This window comes from Natator depressus, chromosome 27 (assembly GCF_965152275.1).
Source record: "Natator depressus isolate rNatDep1 chromosome 27, rNatDep2.hap1, whole genome shotgun sequence".
Classification (NCBI taxonomy): Eukaryota; Metazoa; Chordata; order Testudines; family Cheloniidae; genus Natator; species Natator depressus.
The window spans coordinates 979,032-993,247 of NC_134260.1; the positions used below are offsets into that span (position 1 = coordinate 979,032).

At 61.5% G+C, this 14,216-nt stretch overlaps 1 protein-coding gene across 1 annotated transcript in view; it reads right to left on the reverse strand.

Annotated features, from left to right (window-relative positions):
* The window catches only part of ITGA2B (integrin subunit alpha 2b), a 65,032-nt gene that overhangs the window by 45,535 nt on the left and 5,281 nt on the right, over nt 1-14,216 (reverse strand). The window contains exon 5 of the mRNA XM_074940761.1: nt 105-154. Coding sequence (XP_074796862.1) covers nt 105-154 — 50 coding nt within the window. The remainder of the gene's footprint in view (nt 1-104; nt 155-14,216) is intronic.

The window sequence follows — 14,216 nt, forward strand, 5'->3', positions numbered from 1 at the left end:
TGCACCCCCCCAGGGGCACCCGCGCACACACCTCCAGGGGCACTCCCGCTGGACCCCCACCCCCATGGACATCTGCAGGCCTGGGCGCCCCAGGCCGTACTCACGTGGGTGATGGCGGCGCTGAAGCCCGCCTGGCAGTACCGCTTGTCATAGGCTGTGGAGAGGGGCACGAGGCAGCGTGAGTGCCACTCTCCTGGGGCAGGGGGGCTGAGGGATGTCGGGGGTCGCCCCCGCAGAGTTTGGCTGTGATCTCTGCTGGGCAGAGCCCGGCCTCCAGACCGGGCCGGCGACCCACTCATCTGCCCCTGGGCAGCGGGATGCCAGCTGCTCTGGTGTCCGTCCATGGGTCAGCGCCCCACGGCCAGCCTGCTCTGCAGGGAGCGAGCTGCTGGGCCCACAGGGCGGCCGGACGCCTGGGTTTGGCCTTCCCGGGGTGAATCTGGGGCCCAAAGGCCTGGGCAGAAATCTCCCTGTGCGGGACCCCGGGGGGGCCCATGGGCTGAGCCCGCCGCGGGTGCAGGGGCCTGGGAGTGAGGGGCCCCCCGGATGCCACCAGTGCCCCCCTGCCTCTGGATCCAGCCACCGCTCCTCATGGGGTCTCCGGGAGCTCCCTGGCCTGGGCGCCACAAGGGGAGCCGTGCCCAATGGGTGCTGAGAGTGACAGGCTGGCCCTGGGCTCTGTGCCTCAGTTTCCTCATCTGTATACGGGAGCGTGGCTACTTCACTGCAAAGGGGCTGAGGGCTCGGCGGGAAGGCTGGGCGCAAGAGAACAGCACCCAAGCCACGCCATGGGGGAAGCCGGGGGGGGCCCTAGGGGGCGAGGGATGGGGGGGCATGTCGCACCCCAGCTCCCCCCAGCGGGGGCTCTGAGAGTCGGCACAAGAGGAGCAGCAACATCGGCCTTGGGCACAGCCCCCACGGGCTGAGTGGGGGGGACTGGCGGGGGGGTGTCGAGGCGCGTGGTTGTCGCAAGATGGGGGGGCACAGGCGCACGCAGGGGGCAGTTGGGAGAACAGCCTCCGAGGCAGGTGCCCCCCCAGCTCCACGTGCTCAGCCTGCTCTGTGGGGGGGGGGTCCCCGTTACCCAATTTCCGCTGGGAGGAGGGAGTCTGAGCTGCTGGGGGCTGAACAACCCTAGTCCAGGCTCCTGCCCCTGAGAGCTTAAAGAGACAGAGCACCCCCCCACCCCCCCCCACAACCACACACACCCACACTCCCCTCAACACCCCCCCACACCCCCACACACCCCTCCACACCCCCACAACCACACACACCCACACTCCCCTCAACACCCCCCCACACCCATACACACCCCTCCACACCCCCACAACCACACACACCCACACTCCCCTCAACACCCCCCCACACCCCCCCACACCCCTCCACACCCCCACAACCACACACACCCACACTCCCCTCAACACCCCCCCACACCCATACACACCCCTCCACACCCCCACAACCACACACACCCACACTCCCCTCAACACCCCCCCACACCCATACACACCCCTCCACACCTCCACAACCACACACACCCACACTCCCCTCAACACCCCCCCACACCCATACACACCCCTCCACACCCCCACAACCACACACACCCACACTCCCCTCAACACCCCCCCACACCCATACACACCCCTCCACACCCCCACAACCACACACACCCACACTCCCCTCAACACACCCCCCCACACACCCACACACACCCCACCCCCCCACACACCCACAACCACACACACCCACACTCCCCTCAACACACACACCCCCTCACACCCCCCATACACCCCCACAACCACACCCCCCCACACCTCCCAAATACCCACACCCATAGACACCCACACTCCCCTCAACACACCCCCACCCCCACACACCCCCACACACCTATACATACACCCACACTCCCCTCAACACACCCCCACTCCCACACACAGACACACACACAACCACCCACACCCACCAACAGTCCCGTCAACACACACGCACGCACCCCCCATACACACTCACACCCCCATCCCCCCCACACTCCCCTCAACACACACACCAGGGCTCCCTGCATCCAGGTCCCTGCCCCGGCTGGGCGGAGGCACCGGGGGCTGCCTCCCTCCCCCGACCCAGCCCGCAGGCTCGCTCCCCCCCTGCCAGCCCCCAGGACTGCGCGGGCCGAGGGGCAGCAGTCGGGGGGGGGAATCCAGGTCAGGTTCCCCCCACGTGGGTGCAGGAGCGGGATGCAAGGGTGAGGGGCAAAGGAGGCACAGTGCAGGGGGCAGGGGCACAGGAGGGGGCAGGCGGCAGGAGTCAAGGGATTGGGGCACAGCAGGGGGCAGGGGTTGGGAGCGAAGGGGGTGTAGGGATTGGGGTGCTGAAGCAGAAGCAGGCAGGTGCGAAGGGGGCACAATGCAGGGGTTGGGAGGGAAGGGAGGGTGGGGAGCCAGGGGAGCTCATGGGGGCCAGGGGCAATGGCGGGATGCCACGCCCACGGGGGCCAGGGACACCAAAAGGCAAGTTTGCCCAGAGTGCCATTTTACCTGAGGCCGGGGGAGCCTGGAGCTGGTGTGGCTGCAGGGGAGCGGGTGTCGGGGGCAGGGAACCAGCGGTTGTGGGGGAGGGAGGAATTGGGGGCAAGGAACAGGCGTGGCTGCAGGGGGGTGGTGCAGGGAGCTGGCGTGGCTGTGGGGGATGGGGGCATTGGGGGCAGGGAGCTGGCGTGGCTGCAGGGGGGTGCAGGGAGCTGGCGTGGCTGTGGGGGATGGGGGCATTGGGGGCAGGGAGCTGGCGTGGCTGCGGGGGGGTGCAGGGAGTCCGCGTGGCTGTGGGGGATGGGGGCATTGGGGGCAGGGAACAGTTGTGGCTGGGGGGGCGGGTGCAGGGAGCTGGCGTGGCTGCCGGGGGGGGTGGTGCAGACAGCCGGGGGGTCTGTGGGGGAGGTGGGTGTTGGGGGCAGGGAAAAGACAGCACCTTTTCCATAAGTGGTGTTCTTCGAGATATGTTGCTCACGTCTATTCCACACCAGGTGTGCGTGCTCCCCATGGGCACCAGTGCCGGGAGTTTTTCCCCTAGCCGTACCCGTAGGGGGGAGCGCCCCCCGCGACCCCTGGAGTGGCGCCTCCATGGGGCGGTATCCGGGGAACTGCACACTCCCCCGCACCCTCAGTTCCTTCTTGCCGGACAACTCCGACAGAGGGGAAGGAGGGCGGGATGCGGAACAGACGTGAGCAACACATGGCGGAGAACACCACTTATGGAAAAGGGAACTGGCGTTTCTTCTTCGGTGACTGCTCACGTCTAGTCCACAGGAGGTGATTCCAAGCTATACTGTGGGAGGCGGGAGGAGTTCACAAGTTCCCGGGATGGAGCACAGCCCTGCCGGACCCGGCATCATCCCTGGCCTGGGAGACGATCGCATAGTGCGAGGTGAACGTGTGAACCAAAGACCACGTGGCGGCCCTACAGATGTCCTGGATGGGGACGGGGGCCACGAAGGCAGCCAACGAGGCCTGTGCCCGAGTTGAATGCGCCCCCACAATCAGTGGCGGGGGGACACCCGCCAGCTCATAACAGGAGCGGGTGCACGAAGTGATCCGATGGGAAAGCCGCCGAGTGGAAATCGGCTGTCCCCTCGCGCACTCGGCCGAGGCGACAAACGGTTGCGAGGACTTTCTGAACGGCTTGGTCCGCTCGAGGTAGAAAGCCAGAGCCCGCCGCACATCGAGCGTGTGGAGACGGCGCTCCTCACTGGACGCGTGGGGCTTGGGGCAGAGGACCGGCAGAAAACTGTCCTGACCCATGTGGTAGGCGGAGACCGCTTCAGGGAGGAACGCGGGGCGTGGGTGGAGCTGGACCCTGTCTTTATGAAAGACCATGTACTGCGGCTTGGAGGTCAGAGCCCTGAGCTCCTAGACTCGCCTGGCTGATGTGATTGCAACCAGGAAGGCCACCTTCCTGAAGAGGTGGGACCAGGAGCACGTGGCCAGTGGTTCAAATGGGGGCCCTGTGAGACGAGCCAGCACCAGGTTTAGGTCCCACTGCAGGACTGGGGGTCTAGAATACAGGAAAAAAAGGTCCACACCCTTAAGGAACCGGCCAGTCATAGCATGGGAAAATACCGCGTGCCCTTGCACCGGGGGATGGAAGGCCGATATGGCTGCCAAGCGTACCCTGACTGACGAGGGCGCCAGGCCCTGGGCCCTCAGGTGGAGGAGGTAATCAAGGATAAGCTGGATCGGGACAGCCACCGGGGAGACACCCTGGTCCGCCGCCCACCTAGAAAACCGGGACCACCTCGCCAAATAAGCGCGGCGAGTGGAGGGCCGGCTACCTTCGAGGAGGACATGCTGAACTTGCTCTGAGCACGAACTTTCCTCTCCACCTAACCACTGAGCAGCCACGCCGCGAGGTGAAGAGCTGCCAGGTTGGGGTGCAGGAGGCGGCCCTGGTCCTGAGAGAGCAGGTCCAGGCAGAGTGGCAACGACGGAGCTACTGCCAGGCCCGTGTGGGTCATAGAATCATAGAATATCAGGGTTGGAAGGGACCTCAGGAGGTCATCTAGTCCAACCCCCTGCTCAAAGCAGGACCAATCCCCAATCAAATCATCCCAGCCAGGGCTTTGTCAAGCCTGACCTTAAAAACTTCCAAGGAAGGAGATTCTACCACCTCCCTAGGTAACGCATTCCAGTGTTTCACCACCCTCCTAGTGAAAAAGTTTTTCCTAATATCCAACCTAAACCTCCCCCACTGCAACTTGAGACCATTACTCCTTGTTGTGTCCTCTTCTACCACTGAGAATAGTCTAGAACCATCCTCTCTGGAACCACCTCTCAGGTAGTTGAAAGCAGCTATCAAATCCCCCCTCATTCTTCTCTTCCGTAGACTAAACATTCCCAGTTCCCTCAGCCTCTCCTCATAAGTCATGTGTTCCAGTCCCCTAATCATTTTTGTTGCCCTTCGCTGGACTCTCTCCAATTTATCCACATCCTTCTTGTAGTGTGGGGCCCAAAACTGGACACAGTACTCCAGATGAGGCCTCACCAATGTCAAATAGAGGGGAACGATCACGTCCCTCGATCTGCTGGCAATGCCCCTACTTATACAGCCCAAAATGCCATTGGCCTTCTTGGCAACAAGGGCACACTGCTGACTCATATCCAGCTTCTCGTCCACTGTAACCCCTAGGTCCTTTTCCGCAGAACTGCTGCCTAGCCATTCGGTCCCTAGTCTGTAGCGGTGCATTGGGTTCTTCCGTCCTAAGTGCAGAACCCTGCACTTATCCTTATTGATCCTCATCAGGTTTCTTTTGGCCCAATCCTCCAATTTGTCTAGGTCCCTCTGTATCCTATCCCTGCCCTCCAGCGTATCTACCACTCCTCCCAGTTTAGTATCATCCGCAAATTTGCTGAGAGTGCAATCCACACCATCCTCCAGATCATTTATGAAGATATTGAACAAAACCGGCCCCAGGACCGACCCCTGGGGCACTCCACTTGACACCGGCTGCCAACTAGACACGGAGCCATTGATCCCTACCCGTTGAGCCCGACAATCTAGCCAACTTTCTACCCACCTTATAGTGCATTCATCCAGCCCATACTTCTTTAACTTGCTGACAAGAATACTGTGGGAGACCGTGTCAAAAGCTTTGCTAAAGTCAAGAAACAATACATCCACTGCTTTCCCTTCATCCACAGAATCAGTAATCTCATCATAGAAGGCGATTAGATTAGTCAGGCATGACCTACCCTTGGTGAATCCATGCTGACTGTTCCTGATCACTTTCCTCTCGTGTAAGTGCTTCAGGATTGATTCTTTGAGGACCTGCTCCATGATTTTTCCGGGGACTGAGGTGAGGCTGACTGGCCTGTAGTTCCCAGGATCCTCCTTCTTCCCTTTTTTAAAGATTGGCACTACATTAGCCTTTTTCCAGTCATCTGGGACTTCCCCCGTTCGCCCCGAAACAACGGGTCCCAAAACAATTCTGCCTCGGCCATGCCAGGGCAATCAGGAGGACCCGGGCCTTGTCCGTCTTTATCTTCTCCAGGACCCTGCTGATTAGAGGGAGCGGGGGAAAGGCGTAGAGAAGCCGGCCTGACCAGGACAGGGTAAAGGCATCGGAGATAGCGCCCCTTCCCAGGCCCCCTCGGAGCAGAACTGGGGGCATCGCCGGTTCTGCCGAGTCGCGAATAGGTCCGCCTGGGGAGTTCCCCACCTTCAGAAGAGCTGGTGAGCCACTTCTGGGGTGGAGGGACCTCTCGTGTTGTGAGGAAAAGTCCCTGCTCAAGCGATCCGCCCTCTCATTCCGGGTGCCCCGTAGGTGGAAGGCCTTCAGGTGGATGTCGTGGGCTATACAGAAATCCCACAGCCTGAGGGCTTCGCGGCAGAGGGCAGAGGATCGGGCTCCACCTTGCCTGTTGATACAGAACATCGAGGCCGTGTTGTCTGTGAGGACCCTGACCACCTTGCCCTCCAGGTGCAAGCGGAAGGCCGAAATGCCAGCTGCACCACCCTGAGCTCCTTGACGTTTATATGTAGGGTCAGGTCTTGAGCCGACCACAGGCCTTGGGCCTGAAAGTTCCCCACATGGGACCCCCAACCCAGGTCCGACGCATCGGCCACCAGCTCCAACGACAGGGCCCTGTCCCTGAATGCCCCTTGGAGCATGTTGTTTGGGGCGGACCACCACTGTAGGGAGGTGATCACAGAGTCTGGCACAGTGAGGACCTTGTCCATCCTGTCCATGGCCTGGGAGAACTTCGAGGCCAACCAGAGCTGGAGGGGCCTCATCCTGAGTCTGGCGTAACGGACCACGTACGTGCACACCAACATGTGACCCAAGAGTTGTAGGCAAACCCTGGCTGTTGTCACCAGGAACCTTGTGGCCGAGTCGATGAGAGTTTTCAGGGTCTCAAATCTGGCGGGAGAGAGGCCCTGGCCGACGCTGCATCCAGAAGCACCCCCATAAACCCTATGAGTTGGACCGGGACTAACGTGGACTTGGTGTTGTTTACCAACAGGCCCAAGGTGGTGCACGTGGACAGGAGGGGTGCCACGTGATCCCTCACCTGACAAGCCAGCCATTCAGATAGGGAAATATCTGGACCCCCCGCCATCTGAAGTAGGCTGCTAGCACCGACATGCATTTTGTAAAGACCCTGGGGGCAGTGGACAGACCAAATGGTAGGACCATGAATTGGTAGTGATTCTGCCCCACCACAAAACGGAGGAAGCACCTGTGCCCCTCGAATATGTGGATGCGTAAGTACGCGTCCTGCAGATCGAGGGCAGCGTACCAGTCGCCGGGATCTAGGGAGGGGATGATGGAGGCCAGGGAGACCATGCGGAACATGAGCTTCACCATGTACTGGTTCAGACCTCAGAGGTCCATGATGGGCCTGAGTTGTCACGGAGTGTGGGGGAGTCCAGGCCCTGCACCCCTCTTCCTGGGATTCACTGAGACTCTCAGCCAGCCAGTAAAACAGAAGGTTTATTGGACAACAGGAACACAGTCCAAAACAGAGCTTGTGGGTACACCCAGGACCCCTCAGTCAAGTCCTTCTGGGGGAGCAGGGAGCTTAGACCCCAGCCCTGGGGTTCCCTGTGTTCCTCCACCCAGCCCCAAACTGAAACTAAACCCACCGAGCAGGTTCCCTGCTGCAGCCTCCCTCCACATTCCTGGGCAGAGGTGTCACCTCCCCCTCCCCCTCCTGGCTCAGGTGACAGGCTCTCAGGTCTCCCGTCCCCAGGGCACATTCCCAGGTCAACACTCCCCCCTCCCTGCTGCGTCACATCGTCACATCTCTCCCCCCTTCGAGACTGAACTGAGCGGGGTCACTGTGACCAGTGACCTGGGGAAGTTCGGGGCCCCCTCTCCGGGACAGCGCATCCGCTATCAGGTTGGCACTTCCCTTCACATGGACCACGTCCATGTCGTAATCCTGCAGGAGCAGGCTCCACCTCAGGAGCTTGGCGTTGGCTCCTTTCATCTGGTGCAGCCAGGTCAGGGGAGAGTGGTCGGTGTAGACGGTGAAGTGTCGCCCGAAGAGATAGGGCTCCAGTTTCTTGAGGGCCCACACCATGGCCAGGCACTCCTTCTCGATGGCCGCGTAGTGTCGCTCCCGGGGTAGCAACTTCTTGCTCAGGTACACGATGGGGTGTCTCTCCCCCTTTTCATCCTCCTGCATTAACACCGCCCCCAGTCCCGTGTCGGAGGCGTCGGTGAACACCACAAAGGGCTTGTCAAAGTCTGGGTTTGCTAGAACTGGGCCACTGACCAGAGCCTCCTTCAGCGCCCGGAAAGCCTCCTGGCACTGCTCGGTCCAGACCACCTTGTCTGGCTTCCCCTTCTTGCATAGCTCAGTGATGGGGGTGGCTATGGCGCTAAAGTGGGGCACAAATCTTCGGTAGTATCCTGCCATCCCAATAAAGGCTTGGACCTGCTTTTTGGTGTGGGGAGCGGGCCAGTCTCTGATCACCTCCACCTTGGCCGGTTCCGGCTTTAGGCGGCCGCTCCCCACCCGATGGCCCAGGTAAGATACTTCAGCCATCCCCACCTTGCACTTCTCCGCTTTGACAGTCAGCCCAGCCCCCTGGAGTCGGTCCAGCACTTGTCTAACCTGGGACACGTGGTCCTCCCAGGTCTGGCTAAAGACACAGATGTCGTCAATATACGCCACGGCAAAACTCTCCATCCCCCTCAGGAGCTGGTCCACCAGGCGCTGGAAGGTGGCCGGCGCTCCCTTGAGGCCGAAAGGCAGGGTCAGGAACTCATAGAGCCCCAGAGGGGTGATAAAGGCCGATTTCAGCCGGGCATCTGCATCCAGCGGCACTTGCCAGTAGCCCTTTGTAAGGTCCATGGTGGTAAGGTACCGAGCTCCTCCCAGCTTGTCTAGGAGCTCGTCCGGCCTGGGCATGGGGTAGGCATCCGATACAGTGATGGCATTGAGCTTCCGATAGTCCACACAGAACCGGACTGACCCATCCTTTTTGGGGACCAGCACCACCGGCGAGGCCCAAGGGCTGGCCGATGGCTGGATCACCCCCAAAGCCAGCATGTCCCGGACCTCTCTTTCCAGGTCCTGAGCAGTTTTCCCTGTGACTCGGAAGGGGGAGCATCTTATCGGCGGGTGCGACCCTGTCTGCACCCGGTGGACAGTCAGATTAGTGCGTCCAGGCTGGTTGGAAAACAGCTGTCGGTACGGATGCAGCACCCCCCTGACCTCAGCTTGCTGGGCAGGGGTGAGCTGATCCGAGAGGGGGATTGTTTCCAGGGGGGAACCAGCTCTGGTCCCAGGGAATAGATCTACTAAAGGGTCATCTCCCCGCTCCTCCCACTGACCACACACAGCTAACACCACATTCCCCCTGGCATAATATGGCTTCATCATATTCACATGGTACACCCGGCGGTGGTGGGCCCGGTTCGACAGCTCCACCACATAGTTTACCTCATTGAGCTGCTTGACGACCTTGAACGGGCCCTCCCAGGCGGCCTGTAGTTTGTTCTTTCTCACGGGGATGAGAACCATCACCTGATCCCCGGTGGCGTAGGCACGGGCCCGCGCCGTGCGGGCATACCAGACCTTCTGCTTCCTCTGGGCTCTGGCCAGATTCTCCCTGGCCAGGCCCAGGAGTTCAGCCAGTCTCTCTCGGAAGGTCAGGACATACTCCACCACTGACTCTCCATCGGGAGTGGCCTTCCCCTCCCACTCGTCTCTCATCAGGTCCAGGGGGCCCCTCACCCTCCTTCCATATAACAGTTCGAAAGGCGAAAATCTGGTAGACTCCTGGGGCACCTCCCTGTACGCGAACAGCAGGTGAGGTAAGTACTTGTCCCAATCCTGCGGGTGCTGGTTCATAAAGGTTTTCAGCATCATCTTTAGCGTCCCGTTAAACCTCTCCACCAGCCCATTGGACTGGGGGTGATACGCTGAGGCCCAGTCATGCCGGACCCCACATTTCTCCCACAAGCACCGGAGCAGGGCCGACATGAAGTTGGAGCCTTGGTCTGTCAAGACTTCCCTGGGGAACCCCACTCGGCTGAAAATGGTCAGGAGCGCATCTGCCACGGTGTCTGCTTCAATGGAAGCTAAGGGCACTGCCTCGGGGTAGCGGGTGGCGAAATCTACCACCACCAGAATGTATTTCTTCCCCGACCGGGTCGTCTTGCTGAGAGGCCCCACGATGTCCATGGCCACCTTCTGGAAAGGCTCCTCTATGATGGGCAAAGGTCTCAACGCCGCTTTCCCCTTGTCCCGGGCCTTCCCCACCCTCTGACAGGGGTCACAGGATCGGCAATACTGCCGGACGGTGGTAAAGACCCCGGGCCAGTAAAAGTTCTGTAGCAACCTCTGCCGGGTGCGCCGGATTCCCTGGTGCCCTGCGAGGGGGATGTCATGGGCCAGGGACAGGAGCTTGCGGCGGTACTTCTGGGGGACCACCAGCTGCCTCCTGACCCCACAGGACTCCCCTTCCCCTGGGGGAGCCCATTCTCGGTACAGGAACCCCTTCTCCCACAGGAACCTCTCCTGGCAGCCTCTCCTCATGGTCCGTCCCTCACTGAGGTCGGCCAGGTCCCTGAGCTTCTGCAAGGAGGGATCTTTCCTCAACTCGGCCTGGAACTCAGCGGCTGGGGAAGGGATGGGGCCCGGTTCCCCCTCCGTGGCCAGGTCTGAGGCCGCAGCCTCTCTGAGCCGTGCCCCTCGGCGCTCCCTCCCCACCCGAGTAGGGTCTCGCGCCTCCAGTGTGGTACCCTCCCCAGGGTCAGGTCGCAGTGCCCCTCGCCGGCTCTGGCTACGGGTCACAACCAGGGCGGTCTGGGGGTCGCTTGGCCAGTCCTCTAGGTCCCCCCCCATCAAAACTTCAGTGGGCAAATGGTGGTGTACCCCCACATCCTTGGGGCCCTCCTTGGTCCCCCATTTCAGGTGTACCCTTGCCACGGGCACCTTAAATGGGGTCCCGCCCACCCCCGTCAGGGTCAGGTAGGTGTTGGGCACCACCCGATCTGGGGCCACCACCTCGGGCCGGGCCAGCGTCACCTCCGCGCCCATATCCCAGTATCCATTGACCTTCCTCCCATCCACCTCCAGGGGAACAAGGCACTCTCTCCGGAGGGACAGCCCCGCACCCACCCTGTAAACCGAGCACCCTGAGTCCAGAGCCTCCAGCCCTCTGGCGGGGCTGGCTGGGGGTACTCTTCCCTCCTGAGCAGGTGGCAAACTGGTAGCCCCCCTTTCCTGGGTCGCCTGCCCCTCGTCCAGCTGAGTCCCTACCCAATTAACCCTGGGTAGGTTGGGTCTGCTCAGTTTGTCCCGGAGCCCGGGGCACTGGGCCCGTACGTCGCCTCTCTGGCCACAGTGATAGCAGCTCAGGTCACGTTGGTCCCCTCGAACGGGTCGGAGGGGCCCGACACCAGGCGTTCCCCTTTGGAGGGGGTTCTCCCTATTTCCCCGCTGGGAGGCCCCATGGTGACTCTCTCTCTGCATCGGGGGGGGCCTGTTCTTTTGGGACTCCTCCCGGCTACCCCCTGACCGACTGTTCACAAACTCGTCGGCCAGCTGCCCTGCATGCTGGGGGTTCGCGAGCTTTTTGTCCACCAGCCACAGCCTCAGGTCGGAAGGGCACTGTTCATACAGGTGCTCCAGTACAAACAGGTCAAGCAGGTCCTCTTTAGTTTGGGCCCCCGCTGTCCACTTGCGGGCATATCCCTGCATCCTGTTGACCAGTTGTAGGTAGGTGACCTCAGGCGTTTTACGCTGACTCCGGAACCTTCTCCGGTACATCTCGGGGGTCAGCCCAAACTCACGGAGCAGGGCCTGTTTGAACAGTTCATAGTCCCCTGCCTCTGCCCCTGTCATCCGGCTGTAGACCTCCACGGCTTTGGGGTCCAGTAAGGGGGTGAGGAACTGGAGCCTGTCTGCAGGGTCAACCCTGTGCAGCTCGCAGGCATTCTCAAAGGCCGTCAGGAAGCTATCTATGTCCTCCCCCTCCTTCCGCTGGGCCAGGAAGCACTTATCAAAGCTCCTTGCAGTCTTGGGTCCCCCCTCACTCACCGCAGCCGGGGCCCCACTGCTCCTCAGCCTGGCCAGCTCCAGTTCATGCTGTCTTTGTTTCTCCTTCTCCTGCTGCTCATGTTGACGTTCCCTCTCCTTCTCCTCCTGCTCATGTTGACGTTGTTTCTCCTTCTCCGCCTGCTCATGTTGACGTTGTTTCTCCTTCTCCGCCTGCTCATGTTGACGTTGTTTCTCCTCATGTTGACGTTGTTTTTCATGATCCTCCAGCTCCCTCATTTTCCTCTCCCTCTCCCATTCCAGCTGCATCCGCTCCAGGGATGGGGAGCTCCGCTGGGAGGATCCCCTGCTGGCTCCTGGGGTCAGGGGGCCCTCGGTATTCGCTGGGCTTCCCACAACCCCTCCCCCAGGCATAGGTAGGAAGGGTCTCGGGGTGTCCTGGGCAGCAGTCTGACCCCTCCCAGCCTGGTCAGGCCCCAGGGCCCACGCTGCGTCCGCCGGGCGGCTTCCCTCAGGGACAGGGATCGGGTCATCCAAGCGATCCCTCTCCTCCAGCTGGGCAATCAGCTGTTCCTTGGTGGACCTCCCGACGCGCAGCCCCCTCTGCCTGCACAGCTCCACCAGGTCGCTCTTAAGGCGTCTAGCGTACATCTCCCGGCTGGCCACTCGCAGGCCGGGCAGCTGTCCACGGTTTCCAGGAAAAGCCCCTAGTGTGCCAGTCCTTCTTGAGGTCACCACCTCTTTGCCAGGGTCGAGCTGCAGACTCCTCCGCCCCTGGGACCGCTCGCTGCAATCCCCCGGGGGACCCTGTTACTGCAAAAGTCCTTCTCTCTGGTCACACACTCCCAGGGGTTAACCGCCCCCTGAAACCGTCTCTCTCTGAATCTTCAGCACGCCTGGTCCCCGTCAATCCCCCTTCGTTTTACTGTTCCCCAGTCACTTACTGCAGGAAGCGCCGTTCACGGGGTGCAGTAGATCCCACCGCTGCCACCAGTTGTCACGGAGTGTGGGGGAGTCCAGGCCCTGCACCCCTCTTCCTGGGATTCCCTGAGACTCTCAGCCAGCCAGTAAAACAGAAGGTTTATTGGACAACAGGAACACAGTCCAAAACAGAGCTTGTGGGTACACCCAGGACCCCTCAGTCAAGTCCTTCTGGGGGAGCAGGGAGCTTAGACCCCAGCCCTGGGGTTCCCTGTGTTCCTCCACCCAGCCCCAAACTGAAAACTAAACCCACCGAGCAGGTTCCCTGCTGCAGCCTCCGTCCACATTCCTGGGCCAAGGTGTTACCTCCCCCTCCCCCTCCTGGCTCAGCTGACAGGCTCTCAGGTCTCCCATCCCCAGGGCACATTCCCAGGTCAACACTCCCCCCTCCCTGCTGCGTCACATCGTCACACTGCCGGCACCGGAGAGTCCACCACCTGGTTGGACTCCAGGGACGCACGTCCCACCAACTCCTTTCTCGGGGGTCTGGAGATGGAGGCCCACGGTGCCTCTGAAGTTCCACCCACTGAGTGAGCTCCCACCGGGGGCTGCGCCGGAGGCCACGGTGCCCACTGGTACCATTGGGCCGGCCACGACGCTCGGTGCCACTGCAAACCTGTTCGGGTTGCCTGGCCTGGCCCATCGAAGGACGGCTACGAATGGAGACCGGGCTGGTGTAAGATCTGCTGCTGTCCCTGGACCAGGAGGAGCTACGACGGCCACGGGACCGTGATCTCGACATGGAGGACCGGTACCGGCGGTAACAGCTGCTCTGAGAACGGCCTCGACCAGCGGACCCGCGATGGCGAAATACTGGCGATCGACACCCGGGGCTGCAATGTCTTGGCAGGGATTTGGAGCGGGAGTCCGAGCTGGAACGGGGTCGATGACTGTGCCGTGATTGACTGCGGTACCCTCTCCGAGATGAGGACCGATGGCGAAGCCCGCTGCGGTCCCGCAGATATTCGCTCCTTGAGGACAAGCGGTGCCGCGAGTCCCGGCCCGACGGAACCCAGCCAGACCGTCTGGTCGGCGTTGAGGGCGATCCACCTGGACTCTGCCCCAAGCGATTGCTGGGCCGTGATCAGCGTCGGGAACGTTCCCTCGACTAAGACCGGTACCAGGCTGGAGGCGACTCTGGAGATCCCAGCGGCGGCTTGCCTCTGTGTGACATCGGCGGCGCTCCGAGTACCGGCATGGACATAATGTCCCAGGCCAGCTGGAGGGCTTCAG